Here is a 25,501-nt window from a genome sequence, read left to right as displayed (position 1 = left end):
AAGACCAGCAAGTCGATGGAAGAATAAAAGATTTTTCTGGCTGTAATGCTTAGCTTAGACATTCAACGTGGGTAAAATAATAAACAATGAAAACAAGTTGCAGTGCTGTTTGAATTAAAACCATTAAACCTGGACACAAGAAATTGTCCAGTATAATAAATGGCAGTATATTTTTGACCTTAACCTGAAGGGTAAAGACCCAGAAGTTTTTAGGCAATTAGTCAGCGAGGTCAATGAGAGATTTGCTTGAGCAAGAACTACGTTTCTCAGATCAAAGATAACCAGCATTACACTCTGCCCTAACCAGTCCCAGATTCACACTTTCCCTTACTTATTTACATTGATCTTATGACTATTTTTATAGATCCATCAGAATAAATGTGCTTTTACTCTTTTACTAATATTTGTTTAATTAAGTTAATTAATTACAGCTTAACTGAAATATCGTACAGAAGACCTCACGCAGCTTTCAAAGTGTAGGCTGAATGCTAATCCCCTTTTCTTTCCTCTTTTAACTAGCAGTGGGGATGAAGTCAATAAATTGTCAATAACATACTTGCTTTGATGGATCTTCAGTAATTTACTTTCATACCACTTCATAAATTTCTTAGGAAAACTTCTGGGATCCCTGATACAGTACCTCTACCATGGGAAAATTTGGTTTAAATCTGCTCTGCTGCCAATAAACCAATAAGAGTAACTGGCTGATAATCCTCCCACACTACACTGTTTAGGTATATGCATTCAACCAGCGAAAGTTTAATTTGTTCCGCTAATGGCACAGAAAACTACTCAAACTTATTCACCATATAAATCTGAACTTCAGTCTGCTATTTTTTTGTTATTCCTTTGGCAGAAAATTCAAGCTATTGAATGCTTTGTAATTCAAACTATTTTATCTTCTCTTTGATCTGAAGCATAACAATAACACTGGACACTATCAGTAACTAAATATTAAACTGCACTTTGCAGAAGAAGCACATTAAAAAGCCTTCAAAAAATCTGAATATTATTTGTATTGGCACACTGACATACAAGGCACTTTCTACTGTTCTAGTGTGTGTAACATTACTCCTGAAGTAATGCACTAACACTAGTGATGTCAGCTACCTTCAACATAATTTAAGCTCCAGTGCTTTCCTTTAGCGTTTCTAGTGGGATGACACGTCTCAACTAGGAACGGCCTATTTGGTTGAAAGAGAATTTAATTTATAATGACACACCAAAAATTTAATATAGAAGTCACAGGAACTCAGAACAGTGGCACAGAAGTTTCTTTTTAAAGTGTTGCAGGAGTTGTACATTTGTAATGGTTTGAGGACAGATGGAGTTGTATAAAAATTCTTGAAATCTATGAAGAAACTATCATGTTGTAAAGCATTTTAGTACTATCCCATCTCAGGAAGAAAAATTACTGGAGAACATTAAAAAAAAACTTAACTACTCTTCTAGATATCACATTGCATTTAGGAAGGACTTTGTCTAAGCTTCCTTAAAGATGTCAACACACTGCACAGTTACTGACAAAGAGCTAGAATTTCTTAAAAAAAACAAAAAACAAACAAACAAAAACCCTCCAAGTGTTCTGCTGGCATTCTTCCTGGGGCATGGAGAAAATGAAGAAACAACTGGAGAGACTTGCTAAAGGAACAGGGTTTTCCTCATTTTCCACCACCAATCCTCTGGGAAGCAAAAGTATCTAGAGTTAAAAAGATTTGTATGTTCTCTCTGTATGTAACACTGATACGTTGATACAAACAGATCAAACAACATGCTGTGGATTAGAACAATTTTTTTTAGAGCTTTTAAATCTCAGAAGATTTGTTTTCAGAACATCCTATTCAGATATAACAAGAACAGTTATCCTCTCACCTTACACTAATATACATACATAAATATACAGATACAGTAAAATACAAAAATATTTAGGAAAATTATGAGCTATTTTGTAATTTGGTAATCCTACTTTTTTCAGCTCTCATTAAGAAATGAACTCTTGCCATTGTAAATTCGTAATTCAGTGTTTCATTTGAAGAACAGAATGGTAAACTTGGAAGAATTTTTCACTCTTTTAGGAAAATATTCAAAAATTCTCAGGGGAAAAAAAAAGAACAGGAGTGAAAGCTGGGTTCGATTCACATTTTTATTATTTAAACATAATATTTTATCTCGTTACACTAGTTTTTCTTCTTGCAGAAGTTGAAGCAGGAAGGATTCAGTGATGTAGGGAATCATGGCCCTGTGAGGTGTGAACCCCAGATGACTGCCCACAAAGGACAAGTTATGTTTGGTACTCATGAGCCTGTAAGTCCTACATGCTGGGTGCTATACAGTAAGGCAGAGGCCACCCCTAGAAAGAGCATTAAGGTAAAAGAACATAAAGAAAAATCTGTGTTAGACAGAAGTGGCAGAACTTAACTCATCCCATACCTGAATGCATGATGGGAATGCAGAAGTTGCTCTATTTTCTCAAAGCCAGGACTTAAATGCTGCCGATTCCTGTCCTTGACTTCAAGTAGTTCCCAATATAACAGCATTCACTGGCAAGTGTTTTGCTGTAGGACCTCACAGAAAATGATGGAAGAACATTTTGTTCCCTTAATATTACCTCATGCTATTTTTGTACAAATGTGCCTTAATTTGTAATTTCTCTGCTCTTAAAATGTTCTTGAGTCACTTGCTCAAGTCTACTCACACCTCAATACACAGAAATCATGTCAGAGCTAACTGAGCTGCTGCAATTAGAGCAGAGGTGACCAACTGTTGTGGCTAAAAGCAGAGCCAAGCTGCAGGCAAGGCTATAATACTCAGTACATCCATTCTGCAAATACCCCCCCCCCCCCCCCGTGGAGAAGAGCAATGCAAAATGTTTTACTATGCACAATGGCAACGCTGCCTTCCTCAGATACCTCCAGTGCCTTCAACTTTCATGCCTTGGTCTAATTCTTGTGAAAATTTTAACCACCATATTTCTACCTTTCAGGTGGATTGTTCTTGCCTTGCGATTTTTGCATTAAGAGGAAGGCACAATCTTCAAATCTGGGCCTAATCTGCTGCCATCACATAACAAGAACCCACTCATTCCACCATGATTTTGAGAGAGAATTTTCCAGAGAAAAAAAAACAAGTTTTCCTGTTAGAGACACCCTGTTCCAGGAAAAAAGACTGAAAAAGAAAACAAAGATACACACACTATTTGTAACAAAGATGGTTTGACAATTTCTTGAATGGTCCTTAAGAAAGCACTTCCACAGTCTTACTGGCTGTGGTAAGTGGTCAGTACTATCTTAACAAGTATTCTGGGATAGACACAACATAGACATAACTGTCAGTCTCCAAAGTACCACACAATGAAGGTTCACACTGGCCTTACAGGCACAACAACAAGCAGAAGTGGGCATTCCTGCTCTCACTCATCCCATGCCATAGCAGCTCCTACAATTCCTGCAGTGAAAGAAATTCCTGGCTGCTTCTGAACTGTTTACTTGGGAAGTATGAGGATATTTGAGACACAACATCTGGCACTTCTGATCAAAAATCTCTCATTCAAGTCTAATGGGATGCATACTCCTTGGTACTGTGCAAGCATTTGAAGAAAAATTAAAGTTGAACAGTTAATTTCCTACATGTCTATCTTTTCAAAGGAAACATGGTATCAAGCTGTGAAGACAAGGAACCCGTCAATGGAAATTCAGTGTAGTCATCTGCAAAAGATTGTGCAAGCTGCAACGTCCCAACAGTGCAAGGAGACAGACTGACTTTTAATGCACATACTTTACCAGCTACTACACTCTGATGTCCTTAGTGAGCATGCAGGTAGCATTTTTTGAAATTGCTACTGATATGCTTGCTTTATTTTGAGATTTTACAAACCTATCCCTCATCACAAGCACAACAGAAGCTAGAGCAAAGTCTTCACCAAGTATCATAACAGAACAAATAAGATTATAACACTGAGTTGGAAAATTTTGTGCCTAAAGTATGTGCAAAAAGAAAAATATTCTGAATCCTAGCTCCTAAACATTCAAGCAGCTCAATAAAATGGAAAAACTTCAACTGAGAATGCAGTGAATAAAATACTGATTTTGACTAACAATTAAATAATGAATCTCCCTTTGGAATAAAAGCAGAAACAACAGCTAGTAGCCGACATCTCACTTCAACATTTTACAGCTGCTCCACAGCAAAGACTTCAGACATTTGAATGCATGCATGCATCTTATTTTCCCAGGATTTCAAAGTCCACATCCAGGCTGCTGCTCAGCCATTATAAATGAGTAATTCAAGTAGGGCATGACTGCTTCTTGTATTAACTTGATAAAGATGTTTCACTCAAAGTACATCAACAGTTGTGTTAAGTCAACCCTTTCACAGGCTCATTCTGTGCTATGTTAAGAGTAAAAAAAAAAAAAAAAAAAAAAAAAAAAAAGAAGGATTTGATTGCCTATTACAAGTCTTCATACTGAACATAGTAAGTATTATGAAGATTACAGTGTTATTACCACACTTGTTCTCTAAACTCTGAAATACAAATATATCCAGTTTCCTGATTTTTAAATTAAAAAATTTAATCAAGTAATTGCATTCTGCACTGAAGTCTTATGTAATTAATTTAAACTTGCAACTACTTAAAAGACTGATACACGCTTTTTCAACTATGCAAATCTGTTTTTACTAAGTTCAGTTACAATGAAGATCATTTCTTTTCTGACAAGTTTTCCAAAAGTTGGTTTCAAAAGTTGGATAAAAGTCCAATAATCCAATAGATTAATTTTAAGCTTATTCTTTATTAATGAGTCTATTATCAAATATGTAGTAAAACTACTTTGCTATAATTTTAATGGCTGAACAGTACTTGGGCTAAAATACATTTTGAAAACTATAATGACATATTAAACATCTTAGATTTTCTTCTGTGAATTTTTAGTTCACAACCTTGAGAGAAGGTTTGCTCAGTAGTGGGTTTCCTTTCTTCTTAACACAAAAGGAACAAAATTATAAAGCTCAAAATAAGAGGGAGAATTCATAGTCTCCTTTCATGAATTTATTTCCACTGAATAGACAACCGTGGCAGTCTGGCCCCTGGCAAGGGTTTGGAACTGGATAATCTTTAAGGTCCCTTACAACCCAAAACATCCTGTGATTCTATAATTAAATATCAAAAATACTGCATATATAACTATTGCAAATGCCAATGAGGACAAAAGGTCTAGTTTATTTAAAAGATAATCATGGCTGAACAGAATTACCCTCTACATCATGGGCAAACACAGAACAGAAAAATATTATCCAGAGGTGGTGATTCAACACTTGCACTCCACTAATGCTAAGCCAGACACTTGAATGTTTCATCAGACTTCCTATCTTCTCCAGTGAAAGTGCTCTTATTTACAGAATCTTTATTATCTTCCCACTTTGAAAAAACAAACAAACAAAAAACCCAACAGAACAAAAACTCTTCTATGAAAGCCAATTTTAGAGATTTACACTTTTCACTGTATTGAAGCTACGTTTCTTTACCGTTTAAGTAGCTTCATCCCATCAAAAACAAACAAACAAACAAACAATTATAGGTACTGATGAGGCACCAGGAGATGGCAAGAGGCAGTCAGCCCCTGATGCATTCAGATTATTAACCTAACGTGAACATTCAGGATTATTCCTTATTTTCATCTAGGGTTTCAGTTATACTACTGGAACGCTGTCACTTTTTCCCCTCCGGTGCAACAGTTCTCAGTGCTGCCATTCAAAAAGCTGCAGCTCACACCAATTGGTGCTTTCCTGCCCACCCTCCCACGTGCAGCAGGCTGCTATTCCAGCGCCCCTGGACATAAAGCAGCACAGTCCCAGCTACTTCTCCAGTTTGGCATCAGTCCCAGGCAAATGGCCCCAGAAGCTGTACAATGACAGATGATGTACAGAGGCTAAAAGTGGAAGAACTGACAGATGTAGGCAGACGCTTACTGCATTGACAAAGAGCTGACACATTTGTTCAGGACTTCCCGACCTTGCCATTCCCATCGATAGGGCATCCATTCCTCCAGCAATTCTTTGTGGTGCATAACCACATGCAATAATCTCATTCAGTTAAGACAGTACAACCCCAAAATGATTTCCTATTCTGTTTATAGATAGAAAGAAGCAATTTTCTAAATCTCTCGGGGAAAAATCACCTTCTCTTTTTTGAGATCTACCTGCCACGTGTTGAAAATACATCAGCAATTAGGAAACCAGTTAGCAAAAGCAGGCTTTGCATTAATTTGCTGTGCTGTAAGTGGAGCTCGATACCAACAATTAGTAGCGGAAGGGTGAACAGGAACACAGAACTCAGCAAATTACTTTTCTCCAGCAAATGTTTTTGCCATAACCAAACCAGCTGCAAGATTAGGGCAACACCTAGGATTTGCTCCTTCAGACATGGTTGCAGGAAAACAAACTGTTCTCCTTTTCACGATGCCTTTTCCTCCACTGAAAAATGTGAATCAGACAACTAACTTAAACATTTGCCTTCTAATTGAATTATATATCAAAATAATGCTATCACTAGATTTCTCGAAAGGATTTAGTACCCCGTGTAGAACAAAAAAATGTCAAGATATCCCAGAGGGAAGTATTTTTTTATTAGATGTACTTCTAAATTTAGTAGTTAGATAAACAGCATTTGTGCTACAGTTGCTGTACTTAGAAACCTGTTACATAGAGATCCATAGTTAAATGCTCTCATTACCCAGACAGAGGGTAAACTGCGGTCTTAAACAGAGCTGAAAAGTTGCACAATGTGCTATTTTCCCTTACACCAATTTTAAGTATTTCTGTCACCTTAGACTACAAGAACGTACACATCTCACGCATATTAGTTTGATTTCAGTGCTTCCAGAGGTGATGGGAAAATGAAATCAGCTCACACAGCTCAGAAGTGATTAAATGGTCTATAGGTTAGAAGCAATTAATGGCTTCTGCAGCATTCATTTCTATATGGTTTGCAGGTTTTTGATAAAAATAGATGGTGATTTTCAGAAGCCTCACAGCACCTCAAGGAAAGTAAGCTTATTTAGCATTTCTGAAGTTGAATACCTTTAAGCTAATCTATTCAAAATCAATTGCAATTTGGTAAACTATAGGAATATGTCTTAGTTAAGGGTTCATCACTGGGGTTACTCAGTTTAATTTAAAAACAATCAATTTAATGTTGGTTCGGCAGTTCCTAGGGATGTGAACTTCTTTTTATGAGGGCTGGTCTGAAAGAAAATGCCTCCTATTTTATTATGTCAGCTCATGACATCAGAGGTGAATGTTGGTGGTGTGACAGCAGAGCAAGAAACTTCCCACCAACATTCCTTTACATGTCATCGCAGTGTGACAGATGGGGCAGCAGAGGGGCAGGCTGACAAAATGGTGTCTGATTTGGTAGTGTGTATAAAGCAGAGGCGTCAAACAGAATTTCTCCATGTGAAAAAACACACCCATTTACAACACCTATTGAACACTTGCGGAGACAGAACAGTAAATATGAGCACAGTGAGGTGGTGGGTGGTACATTTCAACAGTAGAGACATTGGTCACCTCCAGTGGTGCAGACGTTACAAGTGCAGCTACACTGCGACTGCAAATGTGCATTTGTAGCATCATGGAAATGAATTTTTGCTGGACAACAATGTGTGGAAGAAGAATGCATGGCTGAATACTTCAGACTGTATCCCAAATCATGCAAGTGAGACTGCTAGTACATTTGTGTGAATTATAACTGAAATATTTGAATGTCTTGAGTGAGTGATCCGTAGCTTTGAGGTCTTTAGTTTTGTTTGTTTGCCTCACCTACTACAGAGTTGAAAAATGCTGACAGAAAAAAAAAATCGGCCACACAGAAATCATCATCAGAGTTTAACTGTACCTAAACAGTCATCACAATTCCTGCAGTTTAAATAATGGGAATACTTAATACTGTTTTTCATTAGTGTGCTAAGTTTCTTTTCAGTAATATGTTATTTAATCAACTGTTATTAAAATCTGAAAAACAGGAGTTGACCTGGTCAAAATGCATTTATACTTCATCTACTGCTTTTCAGTTATATCTATTTAGCATTTCATTACAAAAAATTGCCATGTTATATGAACCATTTACATCACAAAAGTGGTAGTGAGAGCAATATAATTCAATTATAAAAGCTGGAAACGGTTTAAACACCATTTGAAAGTAAACAGTTACAGTCCCTTATGCCCATGTCTGGGAAACATCCAAATGGAAGTTAAAGATCCCATGGCATTTTTTCAGAATGAGTAGGAGCTATCCCGATATGTTGGCCAACATATATTTTCTCAATTAAAAACAGATTTCAGTGTCCAAAGCTATGTGTCAGCAATTGCTGAGAGCATATGCCTGTCACATTTCCAAAAATCTCTGCACCATCAGTAAGTGTCTGGTCGCCTTGCTAAATAATGCTTTTCCAGATGCCACAAGTAGAAAATGTGAATGCATTTTCATAAATATATGAAGCTCAGGAACATTATCCTTTATTGTTTGGAAATAGAATTTATCACTTGAACCCCCCATTCTTGGGTGTTTTTTTCCATAAATGAAGCATTAGATATGACTGTGGCGGTCTATGAAACACTTTGACACCCTATGTAAACAGATTCTGTCAAGACTGAAAAGAAATCCTATGAAACACACATACATAAAAACAAATAAAGGCTGCAGGAATAATGTTGCATCTGCCATTCCTAACTTTTAGAAATGTAATGATTTACAAGGTTAAAACAGCTTAACATTCAGTTTTTGTCTTAGTTTCACAGTACTTTCTAGGTTATTTTCTCTTTAAAGAATAGGTAGAAAGATTTCCCTTATGCGCTTTAAGTGCGCAGACCTCACACTGCCCTCACAGCTAAGGAGATCAAATCATCAGTTGCCAATATTGAAGCATGAACTCCTATCCCAGGAGCTACAAGATGACCTACATTATCTACAGGCAGAGACAAAACAAAAAGTCAAGCAATGCTTTCCTAAAAAAAAAGATGTAAGTACAGAAAAAGAAAAGAATCCCCTGCTCAACAGATTTCCTCACATAATGTCTCAAACCCCTGCTACTTGAAGTTGAGTCCACACCTTCATTGTTCACATTTAATTTTTTAAAAAATATTTTATTTTTTTGCCATATTACAAAAATACTTGGCTGCTGCTATTAAGAAAATTGCACAAAAACACCTCTTTGGCTCGAGATTTTACTCTGTTGACTGTCAGCGTAGCAAAATAGCACACCTGAAGTCAGTCACTCATGCTTGGAAATAAAATAGAAGACATTTTCAAGGAACTGAACTAGGCAGATTTGCTTCCTAGCAATGGACAGGACATAACGTACTTTGTTTTTGTTTGTTGCTGGTAGTTTGTTTTTTAAAAAGGATCATTTTTCCACTATCATTTTCCAGATTTCTGAATCCTATTTACTCACAATTTCAGAATTCTAGTGTGTCTGTATAGCTGAAGGATTTACGGCAGACATAGAAAGAGAACTCAGGCAGAGAGATGAAAACAGCACTCAGATCATGAGGATTTGCAGAATTCCTTGAAGGAAAAGTAAACGAGCTGCCTTAATTCTGCAGTGCACAATTACCTTTCTATAATCAAAATTTACTACCAGTTGCAAAAAGCGATGCAACCCACTGGAAATGATGTTAATCTAGTTAGTATGGAATCGCACATCCCCCCCTGATGCTACCTATTCTCATGGACACGGCATTTTTAACAGGAGCCAGAAGAGTGACATACTGCACTTGAGGACAAGTTTACTTCTCCCTTAGACATAGTAAGAAGTAAGCATTAGATATTCATAAGACAGTAGTTACAGAGGGGATTTATGTCTAGAAAATATTTGATACTTAACCTGTGCTGTAGTGCACTGGGTTTCAAAGGTAAGGAATGAGGACAAAGCATAAACAAAGTGGCAAATGTATGAAAGCACATGAATTCTAAAAGATAATTTTACTTTTACAGATAGATGATAGGTTTTAACTCAAGTTTATATTTAACACTGCTATTGATTTGCTGTTCACAACATGACCCTCCTGTCCCGAACCTCTCTGTACCACCACTTACTGCCCCTACTTGAACCTGTGATAAAATTAACGTTTGATCTGTTACAACTATGAGTTTCCGTAGTAGAAACATAGTAGAAACATCACGAGTAATTGTTGTTGTGCCTTCAGCGGAGCAGCTGTGAAAGGAGAAAATGATTCATATGGGAGAAACCAGTTTCTTTTTTCATGAATACCCATCACCACTAAACAGAAAACTGTAACATGAAGTACATCTAGAAAACTTTAACATGAAGTAATCTTGGTTTGAGATGAGCATCTTCTTTAACCCTACCTCTAAAAAAAATTCTAACACCATCTTTAAATCATATTAATCTCCAAAACAAAATCCATCCTTCCAAATTGAAAAGAGTGTGGAAAATCTTGCTCTTCATCAACAACCCATCTGATGTTTTGGTTTCTATGATCAACTAATCTCAAAATCTAGAGGGAGAAATTGCACTGTATCTCTGTCTCTCAAAATTTTTCTGCCCACAAGTTTTGCAACTCAGAAACCTTCCAAATTTAGCCTCTCACTTCAGGCAGTTGAACCACTATTCTTAATTCAATTTGGAAAACTCCATGACATTAACAACCAAGTTCTTCTCAAAATGTACACTTACCTAAATTTAAATTCACCTTATTCCAACACAAGTAAGACACAAACACTGCTTTCAGTATCATAGACTATTAGCATTTTTCCAATGCAAAGTATGAGAGCAAGCCAGATTTTTCAAGTAATTAAGAGGATATAAATGTTGTTTGCTGCAAGAGCGCTGTTCTCGAAAGAGCAGAGCCCTGGCAACTATCATAATCCTTTTGAAATTGCTCATATTAAGATTAAAGATCACTTTGTTCCTCTATTCCCACAACTACTTGGTATGGTAAAAACATCAGTCCCCTAGTTTTATATGTAACATCTTTAACATTTGCTCTCCTTTCTGTGCATGTGATTAAATGTAACATTTTGAAATCCCAAAGTTCTGAGAAAAACATAAATCCTTGTCCACAGCTGCTGTTTGACTCTGGAAACACATGCATTTTCTTTTCAAGCATCTACCATCAAAAAATCCCAAAGGATTTGAACTGGAGAACACCTGCATCTCTTCATTTAGTTCCAATAACAGAGTCTAAACTTCAAAATTACAAAAATAGATGCTATGTTCAGCTGCAGTTACATTCTGCCCCTAATTCCCGTGAACAAAAATGCTAAGAGCATGAAATCATTCAGGCAAGCTCTGTCATCGAGAGGATAAGATTTTTTGCACCAGAAGCCCAGTGGGAACTTGATAGAAAACTGGCAACAATTACAGATAAAGTACATAGTGAAATCCTCAGGGAGAGAAAAGGAAATGTAACAAGATAGATGGGTATAATTTTTACACATTTATGCCCAAACCACAAATGTGAATTGTCTTTAATTACTGCAATATATTCAGCATTTGTACTCATTCATTGTGTCAGATTGTTCCAAAATACTTCAAATTACTTTAGGAATTCTCTTTTACAAGTTTGCTTTATTTACAAGTTCAGGCATTCCTTTAAAGTAGAACTGCAAAGTTTAAAATTCAAATAGTTCTAGCTTTAAAATCCAGACTTTGTGTTGTCCCCTATCTAAGTAGTCAAAATTAATAAACAGAAAAATGCCACTGTCGGTTTTGTTTTGAAGTCTGAGAAATGGGAAGCTGGGGGGGGAGGGGGGCATACACAGTACTTTATGCAGAAAAAGAAATGCATACAAAATCTGTTCCTTCCTTTCACATACACTCAAACAGATATCAGCAGGCTTTTGAGGGGAAAAACATCTAATATTCCCAGTGCAACATTTACAACATTTTTTTTTGCTTATGTTTGTATTTATGATATCTTTAAATATTTAATCGTATTTTACCTTCATAAATCCATTTTTCCTTTGTTTGGAGGGGAGAGATCTTCTCTAAACTGAGAAAAATTTACAGTAGAGAAAAAAGTCCAAAAATGCTTGGAAACTTAATATATCACTTAAATGAGCAGTTACCAACTTCTCCAAGGTTCAGTATCTACTCTTCACTCTTTGTGCAGCTTTCACACAAACTACAGCAGACTCTTTCCACTCTTATTTTGATCAACAGGGTCTACCAATTCACCATACATGAGCATGACATTCATACAGCTATTTTCATTTACTTGATAATTTCACTGCTGCGTTGCTGAGTATCTGAGTGGATCTCAAGGCATATTTGATTCTTTTAGTTTTAATTTTTATTTCCTCTTGATTTATATGTAATAAAATTCTCCATACACTGGCTATGCATGCACTCCCATTTATTCAATATGGCAAACCAAACAGAGCTTAATCAGCTCACCTCATCTATTCAACAGCTGCCCATAATTAAATACTAACACCCACATTCATTTTGAAATCTCCCTATTTTTCTCAAAGGCCAGGTGAAACAAACAAGGTCTGCTGCTTGCTCCGAGGGTTAATAAATCCAGGGTCAGTTCAGAGAAGCCATTAAGACATCCCCCAGCCTCTCTCTCCTATACTGTATATGCTGCAGTTTAAATAAAGATAGGGCAGTACATCCCCTGATTTTTACAACTACGCACAGAGATTCTTGAGGAAATTTTTATACAACAAAGGTACCCAAAATAAAAAACACCAGCATGCAGACGTATAATTAAGGATTAAACAAAATTCCTGAGTACTTCTAGCATTGTGCTAATGATACCAAACAATAAAACACCATTCCTAAATTATCACCAGCACATGAACTCGTTACATTGATTCTTACTTTGCTTGCAGATACTCCACACAGTGCATTTCAATGCTGCCCTTTTTAGAATGTTTCATAAAAATACTTTCTCTCTTTGCTGCTCAATGCAGCACGTCACTGCTAGAAACAATCTTTTTCTCTTCCTCTCAGTAGCAAATAAGAAATAAAATACTTGTGCAAAATGCTTTATCACTCCAATTGTAACTACACACTCGACCTTTGCAGGGCCACCTGCAGCTGAGCAACAAAAGGAAGCTGCACAGCAGCCTGGGTCACCATGGATCACAGGATTTCAGTGGTACAATGCAGCAGCTGACACAACAAGGGGAGAAAAGGGCTCCTACCTGTTCTCCAGCTGAACTCACCCGAGTTATTCAAGAAATGCATGCCATTGGCACAAACTCCTCCCTGGCACTTCATACCCAAATAAGTGCTTTCATTTTGGACCCAGTTGTTTTCCATTCGACCTCAAAGATGCATAAGGAATTCATAAGCTACACCTCCTTCATGTTTATATAAGCGAAATTTAAAAAAGAGACCACTCAGCCATTGTGTTGTATTCCAAGATTCTTCCACAAACTCTTTTAGGATGGGGTCCCATTGTTTGTTGGAGTACCAGAAACTCTCCTCCAGAGAAGCAATTTCTCTGGGTTTTAACCACAGAATCACTCCCACCAAACTGGAACTGCAGTTCCCCTTAACTCTTTCAGAAACCACATCTATGTCTCAACAGCATCAGCTACATGGCTATTTTTACAAGGCTGGCTCCAGTCTTATCTCTAGCAATCTGACAGTACAGAACAACACTAGATATTTTTTTCTCATCTGTCATGGACAGATTGATTCTTTCAACGAGCAGGTTGCACTATTCCTTCTTCTTTCTTGCAGTATTAATTCCTATTGCAGACCATCATATCTAACATTATTAAGAGAAATGACTCCAGTAGCACAACTTCAGTACTGCCAAATAATCTCCAGTAATAAAGGTTTAAAATGCACTTTTATTCCCCCGTGGCGTAAACTGAATTTGTTGTCAAATCATCCAATTGAGCTTTAATTCCCAGAAGTGACTGCAACTGACAGCAAAAGCATTTTTATGCTTTCAAATCACTTCATGTAGTTTCCACATCCATGATGAAAAGCCTAATCGTATCTCCTGTATTACACTGCCTCACTTCCTTCAGCAAGTATTTGAATGTGAAGGCTTTAATTCCCTCATCATTTGGATAGAACCTGAGATAGCTTAAACCCTGCTCCCTCACTTTATGTACAAAACAAAACCCACACCTACTCTCATTTGTTGTACACTACTCTGTACACTTACTGGGATCAAAGCTTCAACTAATCTGTTAGTTTTTCCCTCTAGTTTGTATTCTGCCCTATCTGCCACCTTACAGACAGACCTAGAGTGGTAGGACAGGGTGCACAGACCAACAAACCATCACAGACCACATAAAATCAACACTGCTGTCCTGAGGGATGGGGCAGGTGGCCCAGGAAATTTCCAAATCTTAACATTTTAAATGCATCTCCATTCATCTACAAGACAGGTATCAAGGATACTTGTCTGTTTTGAATCAGTTTTTTGCTATACTATTAATCAACCTCCAAGTCCCTGCATACAACTGTGAACCACACTTCATTTGTTCATCTCTTAATTCTCTAAGGCATCATCTGTCACAACCTACCAAATACAGATTGCTATCTAACTGGATTATCCATTTTACTTATGGGCTAAACTATATGTGACCACTGTGACCAGTAACAACTACAATTATTTTATAACATAGTTTTAGTTTTGGAGTTTTTCCTTTTCTTTTCTTTTTTTCTTTTCTTTTCATTTCTTTTCTTTTCCTTTCTTTTCTTTTTTTTAAATATTCTATGTGTGCGCAGCTCCCTTAATGGTTAAAGAATATTCTGAGACAAATCAGAAAGTTAAACTTTAAAAAAGGCAGAAAAAGCAATAATCAATAATAGCAATTAATATGGTTAGCATTATGAACATTTAAAGTTACTGAAGTGAGGCAGCAGGTCCAACAGATTTACACCACTTCTTTCTTTTAAAAAGGGATCTGAGCAATCTGAATCATGAACTGGTATGAGGCAATGTTTTAGTGGCAGGAACTTGAGTTAATTGTTATAAAAACAGCATCAAACATTTCAGTATGATACTCTCCAAGAAACGTACAAGTACCATTGCTGAGATAATAACCTAAAAATTGATGCAGTGGCTACTGCTTACAAATAATTTGCTTTGCACAGAAGAAAAAAAGATTTTGCTTATACACACATTTGCAAAAGACAATAATAAATTTGCCACTGCTTAACAGATGAATGATATCCAACAACCATTACAAATTCATTTTTCATTAAAAATGAAAAACAGATAAAACACTTTCAAACAATTCCTGTATTTGACAGTACTGCGGCCATTTTTGCTTTCTTTAATCTAAATTTTTCTTTTTTCACACCATTCTTAGCATGGAGCAACTGTTTAATGTCACTTGTAAAATGCAACAACTAACAGCAAAACATAAATAAGTATTTCTCAAGCTGTATTTGTTTTAAGTCAGATTCAGTGATGCTTGAAACAGACTAATGTTATGTTTAAAGCCCAAAGAAATCATAAGAATGTTAGATTAGTGTATTAGTGCCCATAAAGTCAACATCTTTAAATTTACTTGAGCAAACCTCTGAAAAATATTAACTTGCTTCTCATTTTAATCGATCACAACATCAAATTCAAGAAAGACAAATGTATAGTCTTCAAGAAAGAAAAATGCATATTCAAAGACAAATGTACACTCACACATCTTAAAAATCATCTTTTTAATTATTAAGAATTTAGAAAATGTATTAATTGAATTACAAACTATCCTGCAAATGTATGTGAACCACTTCAAATGTAATATGGCAACTTCTGCATGAGAAGCTCAAGTTATTAGAGGAAAGAAAGAAGTAACATTTTCAACAAGAACCCTGGTAAAAAATAAAAATGTTTACAAAAGGCCTTGTATAATTTATTTATAAGGCAACCAAAGTCAATGAAGCATTTCTTATTGAAGAGGACATATATCAAAACAATGCTTTGTTTTTGTGTCTCACGGTGAGCTGCAGCTATTACACGTGCAGCATGTGAAAAAGATACCTTGGCATTTGGCACATTTTATATCAAGCTCCTCTTTTGAAAATTACATTGGATAGGAAAATGTAACACGATACCAGCTTAACAAGAGTTTTACACTTACCAGAATTATGGCAGTAGTCCATACACTGTGGAATTTGGATTGTAAAGGCTACCAAATCTGGAGCTAAGAGAGATTCTGGCTTTCTGCTCTCATTGAGCCATTTACTGCTGTGTAAGTCTCTGGTGTCAGAAGGCCCTTGAATTAAAGGAATCAGCTTCTCTTTTCCACCATCACCTAAGATAAAAATTAGACTTCTTAGACCTCCTATTGTCAGAAGATCATTTTTCAACTTATAAACATTCACTAGTCCACCTATTAACACTGTAAGTACAGAATTAAAATAGGAAATAGAAAGAGCAAGTACTTATAAACTATTAAGCCACTTCCTTAATGCCATCTTGTAAATGTCCTGACCTCTAGGAAGATTTCAAATGAAGTAAATGAGTCTCTTTATAATTGTAATTTCCATCCTGAATTTATAAAATAATTTCTTAAAATATCACCCTGAACTCAATTTAGAGTTAAATACACTCAGTTTTAGTGCTCTTAACACGTAGCAATAAAAAGATGGTAGATAATCAGAAAGTTACTGTAATCTCTTCAAAAAAAGCATGTTAAACAAAATTTAAAATTATTCATCACCAAGTCCTCAAGTCCTGCTCAAGTGAGAAGTGAAACATTTGCACCACTGATTGAAAATGAGACATGAAAAAATAAATAGAATAAAATATAATACTACAAATAGAGCAAAATGCAAATACGCTGTGTAATACGAAAATGTAGTTTATTCTGTTTCTTTTGTGCTTTTAGATTTATTTTTATCTCAGAAGACAAAAACTAAATATCGTGTTCTTTTTCAGTGTCAAAATTGACTAAACTGGGGCCAGACTGGATCATCCTGGCACACAATAACAACAAAACAAGAACAGAATACAAAAAAATATTTTCTGATTCATAGGAACAATGAGTAAATTCTTGTTTCAGTAACTCTCCTTGTAAAAAGCAAGGCCAATTCTCCTACACAGGCAATAAAGTTTTACATGGTCCAGCTGCACATACCTGGGGCTTTGGCACAAATTTTTATTGATCCCACGGTCCCAGAGGCACATTTGACCAATGATGTGCTGCAGTACTTCAATTCAACATTCTGGATTGAGCCCTCAAGAGTTGGCAGGGGATTCTTAGATTTCACACCTAATAAAAGAAAACTGCAAATGTACTAGCCTGTTGAATTTAAATATTTTTATATTCCTTTACCAAGGCATTTAAACTTAATTATACTTTAATTATCTACCTTAGATGTTCTTATAGCATTTTTGTTGTGATTCGCAGTTTTTAAAGGGAAGTGGGAGCGCATTCTGTAGACTTCGTAATACAGACACACACACAATATAGGCAGAAATGAGAGAAAAACACACAAGGCCACTTAGATACTGCAATAATAAATATGTATATATGCACATACATACACCTTTGTTTTCAGTTTGTAAGTGCCACCCCAACTACTGTCTTTCACATTGTTATTGAGACCCTTTCATTTCAGGATATTAAAATGACTTAGTGTTTTGAGCCCACATTTAGGCGACAGCACTTGCCTCAGTAGCAATGTAAAGGCACTAAACCCACGTGGCTGAAGAGCACAGAGGGCCAGCTCACTTGCTCTTGTTCAATGGAACCTAGAGTTCAAACCTTGCCTTAGGTCACAAGCAGAACCAAGTTTTGGTGGTCTTTTCTCAACCCCATTTGCACACCCAGCAAAGCATGCAGTTCCCAGAACAACACGGGCACTGGCACTGCTGAGCCACAGGCCTGAGCTGTGGCTACAGAAGCTGCTTAGGGCAGGGCCAAGCAGCCCACAGAGCCCCGCAGCATGGGCAGGGGCAGCCAGCCCTCTGGTGCTGTGCACAGCTACCTATTGGAGAACAAGCACATAAATTCAGTCACAAATGAGAAAGAAACCGTTTCAGCACCTGTAAGTAGCATGAAAGGAAAAACTAACAGAAGTTACCATTTTTAAAGTTTTTTCCCCCTTGACGCAACAGTGACTCTGAATTTGTCAGTAAGTTGGCAAGCACCTACTTAATTATGCAAGCATTAGTATAATTATGGCACCATTTCCTTACATACGTAACGTAAAATTTGTTCCAAAATCTATAATTATGCAAGAAAAGTATTATGGAATAGCAGATACAAAAAATGAAAAAGCATTTTGATTTGTGCTTCAAGATAGTTACACGTATTAAACAAACTTAATATATTCTCTAAAGAATTAATTTTTTGCACAATCTCTCAAAGAGTCTCTAAAGATTGATTCAAACCTTTCCTAGTGAGGAAAAATGGTTATTTCTCTAATTGATAGGAAAAGAAATTTCACGATCTGGTAACTCGGCTTAGTTCACTGTGCCTATTTCAGTTCCTAAGCATTAAAAAGCATTTGGTAATCCACACAAAATCATTTGGTAAGCAGACTACACTACAGTACTACAATAGTTTTTGAATAAAAAGCACAGTAGGAAGAGAAACAGCATAGAAAGCGATACATAGCAGGAAGCAAACCAGGAAATGGGTTCTACATTCTACACATACTGTCTTATCACATTTTAACCTGCCTGCTGGGGATAAGGCACATCCAGCCTTCTCCTGAGTTGGAATTCAGGAAGGCCTCAGGCTCAGGGAATGCTCACTCTGCAACCTGTCTGCATGTCTGGCATTACAAGACCTCTTTGGCTTTCAGTCTACAGGATCAGCTACCGGTGTTAGCCTCACCCTCATACACAACCTGCCTGGGGCGAGACTCTTTTAAAGCTGAAAATCCCCTTTCACCTATGGTTTTATATCAGAAATGATGCATAAATTTGCCAAAAGCAGATAGGGTTTCTCTAGGCATTTCCTTATCTTGGCTCTACGTCTTGCACTTCTACAATTCTGCAAACACAGTCCACTGTGTTGCAAAAATCAAGGATTTGTTTTCTGTTTTTTTTCCCCCTATTCCAAAACAGACGGTAAAATAGTTAATAGCATCCAAAATTACGCCTGAAGCATAACAATGTTGCTATATCCACCTCCCAGCAGCACTGTTATGGCTCAAAGCACAAGCTGTAATGCCTCATACATTTCTCTCGCTTCCCTACGGAAAATACAGTAACTAACTCACTAATACTTAGAAAACTAAGTATTTTCCATCATTAAGTCCACTTCTTGACCTGAGTGTTGAGGCATTTCTGTTTTAGTATCACATCTGATAACAAGGAAACAAGTTGCATGCGACTGCAACTTTTTGCCTCTGCTCTCTCCTGCTCCATCACCAAATAACTTCTGGACTCTCTGAATTTCAGCAAGATAAAGTAGAGTAAGCAGAGACACTTATCTTCTGTGATCTTCATGAAAATTTGGGTATAGTTGCCCTGTAATTCAAACCATCAACATATGCACAACAGTCATCAAAGCAAAGCTCAAAGCAGCCAGGGCATTTGCACCCAACCAGCAGCTGAGGATCACAGGAAGGACATCAAGGAGGCTGAATGACTTGGCCTTGAAGGAATACACAAACTCTCAATACGTACTCATAATTAATATTACATGTTAACAACTGTATTTTAATGCATATGGTGAAGATGTTTATTTTTGGAAGACCTATTAGAGGATGAATACTTCCAAAGAGATTATTTGAAAAGGGCAACAAAAACTATTGGAAAAACACAGTGCAGACATGCCTCGCCTTTTATGCATTCTTTTGACACGAAATGGCATTATCATTCTGCTCTCATTTTTAATACCTGATAACCACAGCACAATACACTGCAGTAATCAAAGAAAAGTTGAAACAAAAATTAATTCTGCCCAGCTTTCACAGCTCTGGACTGAAGGATACTTGGAAAACCCACTTGCTGAACATTAAAACCCTGTGTAAAGCATACAGTAAGCGATATGGAACTTAGGATGGCTACTTAGAATTTTATCATAAAGACAAAAAATCTGCATGACCCTAATGTGAGACCCCTTGCCAAGTTTCAAGTTTCTTTTTCAAAGCAGAGATAAATTAGACATTTCAGTGAACCATTTACAGTAGGTTTAATATGGGAAACACCACATTTTCCTCCATCTCCAAATTTTTTGGAAGGGATGAACCATGCCTCACCCAACTCGTCAAATTGGGAAACCGGCCTATAGAGAAGCAGCCCTTTACTATCTATGCTCTGTTTATAACCCTATATATTCAATTCTTCCCAAATACCCTCCCTTTTCTCTTCCATAATGACATCATTTTAAAATCAAGGTCTCTGTGGTCATACACACAGCTAAAATGTTCCTTAAACACCTATTTCAGAACATCTGTAAATCCTCTCGCAGCTCTGTTTCTCAGACAATCATTTCAGCAGGAAGGTGTTAACCGTCATAGATAAGAAATGTTCCATGTATCCAACTACAAGCTCAAATTTGGTATGTGAATAAACATTAAAGAAGTTTTTTGTTTTTTTTTTTTCAGCAAAGACATGAAGCATGAACTCAAAGTTGGAACAAGGTGAACCAAATCTCCCATTGCAAGCAAGCAAGCAACAATTCCAAATTTCAACTTCTGCAAAGCTACTGAAAATGAAGCATGAGAAAGGCTTATATTCAAGGTTTAAAAATAACCACACAAGTGGAATCTGTGCTGTACTTACTCTTCTGGAATCATACTTTAGAAAGTATCACCATTATTTACTTGACTTTTCTACTCTATGTAGTCAAAAAACAGAGAACAGTTTCTTTCTCAGTACACCTCACATTTTCCTTAGCTCATTTATTTTCATCAGGATCATGATAACAAAAAGAAGACAGAAAGATCTGTGTACCTGTCTCGATCAAATACAATCTAACTCTGCTTCCAAAGATCATCTTCCCCACTGTAAAACTACTTAAAATAAAAATCATGTTTCCTTCCCAATATGTAATAATATTGACACCTGTGATCAAACAAGCTTTAGACAAATTTGAATATCAAACACAGAATACAACACACAAAAGATTTTCCCCTTGGAAAACTTTTTTTTTTTTTTTTTTTTTTTTTTGTAATAGATTTGTTCCTCATTTCCCCAATTCAACATGTGCTAAGTCAATGACACTGTGTGCAAGTGGGAGTGAACAAAAGGACAGGTCACAGTTGCGACTCCTTTATAGATCAGCCCAGAATTTATGTTGACAAAATTTATCAATGATGAACAATAACTTAAGACCCATTAGAAAGAGTTACAAATTAGTGATTTTATCAGTGGCCTATATGTCTTAGAATAATAGAACTGTTAGAGTTGGAAGGGACCTTTAAAGGTCACCTAGTCCAACTCCCCTGCAATGCGCAGGAACACCTACAGCTAGATCAGGTTGCTCAGAGCCCTTCCAGCCTGACCTTAAACGTTTCCAGGGATGGGACATTGACCACCTGTTCCACAGCCTCATCACCCGTAGCATATAAAATCTCTTCCTTACATCCAATCTAAATCTCCCCTCCTTTAGTTTGTTAGTTTGAAGCAATTTCCTCTTGTCCTATCTATCACAGCAGACTCTGCTAAGATCTGCCCCTTCCTTCTATAAGAAGAGGCTCTAAGCCCTCCTCCCCCTTTAAATACTGACAAGCCACTCTCAGGTCTCCCCGGAGCCGTCTCCAGGCTAAACAGGCCCGGCCTCTCAGCCTATCCTTATGGTAGAGGTGTTCCATCCCTCAGATCATTTTTGTGGCCCTCCTCTGCATACACTCTAACAGGGCCACATCTCTTCTGTACCGAGGACTCCACATCGGACACAGTACATGAGGTCTCACAGTGCAGAATAAAGGAGCAAGATCATCTCCCTTGCCCTGCTGACCACAGTTCTTTTAATGTAGCCCAGGTTACAGTTGCCTCTGTGGGCTGTGAGGTCTTTCACCAATCCATTTGTAATAAGAGGATTTTGCAATGATCAAAGGGAAACCAAGAGAGAAAATATGAATTGATCAACAGAAAAGGCAGGAAACCAGCAGAATAGGTGCATTATTGATTCTTATGACAAAAGTCTGTATGCCGCCAAATCCTTGATATACAATAATTCTTTAGAAAGGCAGTAAAGGAGAGAAGTGAAAAATATGAAATAGGAAATGAATAAGGCATGACTAAAACTTCTAGAAACAGCTCCAGATGAATTATCTCCATATTTAAGTTACGGCTTCAGAAGGAAAAAATTCAATATTTAAAGCATTAAGTATCAATAAACTATGGTTTGGCAATATGATACAGTAAAATAGCATCACTTACATGTCACAATGATTTCAAACTCAGTAAAAAAAGACCAATCTATGAATAAAAGCAAGCAATTATTAACTGAATTAAATTCAATTTTAGGCTTAGGGTCTTTCTGGAAACAAAAAAAAAAAATCCAATTATTTCCACAGAATTATATACAGTTTTACATGACTAACACAGAAAAGCTAGTAAATAATTAAAACATACAAGAAATCTCATTTCCTTAACAGAAGACACTCACTTGTCTTCAGTCTCTGCTTAAACAGTCCCCCTTTCTGAGGACTACACAAATCTGCACTGATCTGAACTAAAAATTGCCTTTGGCATCAAATTCCTCAGAAAAGTCATCTCGGTTCTACCAGGAACTCAACAGATGCCACAGAGATGAGCTCCAGTTGGTGTCAGTGCTGCCTGTCACGCTCAGGGCACTGTGGGACCGTGGACTTACAGGGTCGTCAATGCAGCAAGACAGCAGCAGCATGGGATTTTAAACATTGTTGGTAACTATGCTTCCTCATGCAGAATACCAGAAACCAGTGCGGAGTTTCCTCTGTTGTTCTTGTTTTAAATTGCAAAAACAGAGATTTTCTAAAATGCAGAAGTCACGTTATTAATACATCCTAATTATCTTCTGTAGTATAACAATAATTTGCGATGAAGTTTCCCAAACAGCAATACTCACAATTCTATTTGTTTAATTTGTTACCATAAGCTCCTCATTACGTTTTACAGCCCTAATGTAGGTACTCATAAAACTATTTTCTCTCCTCAAAACACAGCAATTAAAGCAGCTCATTCTAATGAAGCGTCAATGTGCAGATCTATTTTGCACTGGTTCCACTTAACTTAGAATTACTAGTGCTATTCTGATTCTGATTATCTTGATTATTTATATTCTCATAATACTCACTACGACAGGTGTCAACTAGTTTTCAGTATACATACCACTATTCTTAGAAATTTCTCTTTTCTCCACTCTCTCCTTAGACTTAACAGGACAACAACAAAAGGAGTTGACAGACCTGTCTCACTTCCTATGATCAGGACAGCTTTTCTACCGTGTGAACTGATTGTCCCTTAGTTCCACATCAGAAGGAGACAGAAACAGAGACATTAGATATCTGCCAAGTATTTCCCTTACCAGATAACCTAGACACAGGCCCAAGAAAGCAAGAGATCACATTCTTAAGCAAAGTATTTATCAAGGAAAAAATCTACTATTCTTTTCATATGAACATAAGCTGCACAGACCACATGCATGTGCACACAACATAAACCATCTCAGCGTTTTCATAAACAAGTTTCAGAGACAAGCCCACAGTCATACAATGGTTTTCAGCTTAGAGGCCAATATAAAAACCTGTGTAACTAACAATTTTCTTCAAGACATCTGTAAACTAATTAAGACTTCTCCATTTTCTAAGCAGATTTATAAACTTCAATTAATAATGGAGATCACTAAATTTAAATATAAACTATGGGAAGCAACTGTAAAATCCTGCTGTGAAAAGATTTATTTTGGGCAAATATCTCCTTAACCTTCTCATTCCTAACATTCGGACAATTCAGGCATTGACAATTATAAGCATGTCTAATTGAAGCTAAGATTTTATATTTGGCAACACAACACTGGGCAGGACACAGGATTAATGTGGTTTTAGTAGCACTGTTTCTGCTATTGTAAGAAGAGGTTCAAAAAGAAGATGGTTGTTTTCTTTTCTGCAGGATTCAACAGCTGCATTTCAGATATCAATGCATCATATGACAGAAATAGGAGCACAATTTAACCACATTAAAATAACATTTTTCTGCCAAGAAAACAGAAAAACTATTCAGAATCTGAACATCTAACCCTCAAAAAGCGTGTTCTGCCGACACTCAAATTTACAATCAATAAACAAATGCTGAAATCACACACACAATCACAAGGGTTGGAAGGGACCTCAAGAGATCATCCAGTCCAATCCTCTGCTAAAGCATAGAAATCCTTCCATAATAGGTCACACAGGTAGGCATCCAGATGGGTCTTCAATATTTCCATAGAAGTAGAACTAGACTCTAGAACCTCTCTAGGCAACCTGTTTCAATGACAAATGATACTGACTAAAATGCTGCCAGGATGCAATAAAAACTTGAGGAACTTTCATCACAAAGCACTTGAAGATCCCAAAGACAACAAAGGCAGTGTGATAGATAGAGAACGCACAGTTTCCATCCCTGGTGACACATCCTTTGATGGGAAGCATTCACCATCAATTGCTTCCATTTTGGTCATATGTATCTTCTATTTCTTTCCAAAAGGATAGTATTATTCTATCTTTGGTCAAGTCCAGCAGGTCGTGCAAAACATCTACACGTTTGCATGAAACGTGCATTGTGATTAATACATGTTGATTTGATCATACAAAACCTGAATTGCATTTTCTATTCTAATTTTGCATTAAGATCAGTTCAGTATGAATGCAGTACCAGTTCGAATGCCTTATCTTCAAATACACTAAGTCTAAGTTGCCATTTGTCTTTGGCACTAGAATAAAGCCTGCATTTTATTCTCTAGTTACAACAGACCTTTTGACTAAAAAAATTTACATCTATGGTTTTCAAGGACAACATTTAGAGTGAAAGAACCGTGTCTTAGAAGAACCACAGATCATATCAGGTCTCTTCAGCTTTCATTTTAACTGTAGAGCTCATTTCTCTAACACACAGATATAAGCTATTTGGTAACTACAAAACTCATAAAGCCTAGTTTCCTGTGAGTTTGTACTCCCTTGTCCTCTACAAGCCTCATTCACCAGAGCAGGTCTGACCCTCCAAGTGCAACATAACATACCTACTACGCAGGAGACAAGAAATGCTAAATCCCACCTCAACCTACACATAGCTGTGAGATTACCACTAATCAAACATGACATCTGGTCACCCGCTCTTTGTCAGACAGAATATTTAACGTCTGGAATCTGTCCCAAGCTCCATCTGAAATAATCGCATACTGCACAGAACAGTTATGGAGCAGTAGAAAGACAAAAAACCATTTAGCATCCTAAGGATGAATACAGTAATTTTTCAAGAAAAGAAAGAGCATAAGTTTCTAAAAATTCAAATGAATATAAGTATTTAGTGATGGTATCAAAAAAGTGTTACATCTGGCATCTAACGTATAATCATTAACTGTTTGATTTCTTGGGTTTTCTACAGGAAAAAATGAAAAGGAAGTCTTTCAGTTAGATAAAAG

General features: G+C 36.8%; 1 protein-coding gene across 8 annotated transcripts in view; it reads right to left on the bottom strand.

Annotated features, from left to right (window-relative positions):
* Nucleotides 1-25,501, bottom strand: part of VPS13B (vacuolar protein sorting 13 homolog B) — a 410,907-nt gene that overhangs the window by 266,987 nt on the left and 118,419 nt on the right. For all 8 annotated transcript variants that reach the window (XM_090137834.1, XM_031591056.2, XM_090137833.1 and 5 more), the window contains 2 exons: nt 17,072-17,206; nt 16,073-16,246 (listed from right to left, as the gene is read on the bottom strand). In XM_090137834.1, coding sequence (XP_089993960.1) covers nt 16,073-16,246; nt 17,072-17,206 — 309 coding nt within the window. The remainder of the gene's footprint in view (nt 1-16,072; nt 16,247-17,071; nt 17,207-25,501) is intronic.

Source organism: Phasianus colchicus, chromosome 3 (assembly GCF_987193195.1).
Source record: "Phasianus colchicus chromosome 3, bPhaCol1.hap1.1, whole genome shotgun sequence".
In the NCBI taxonomy this organism is placed as follows: domain Eukaryota; kingdom Metazoa; phylum Chordata; class Aves; order Galliformes; family Phasianidae; genus Phasianus; species Phasianus colchicus.
This window is presented reverse-complemented; position numbering and strand designations above follow the sequence as displayed.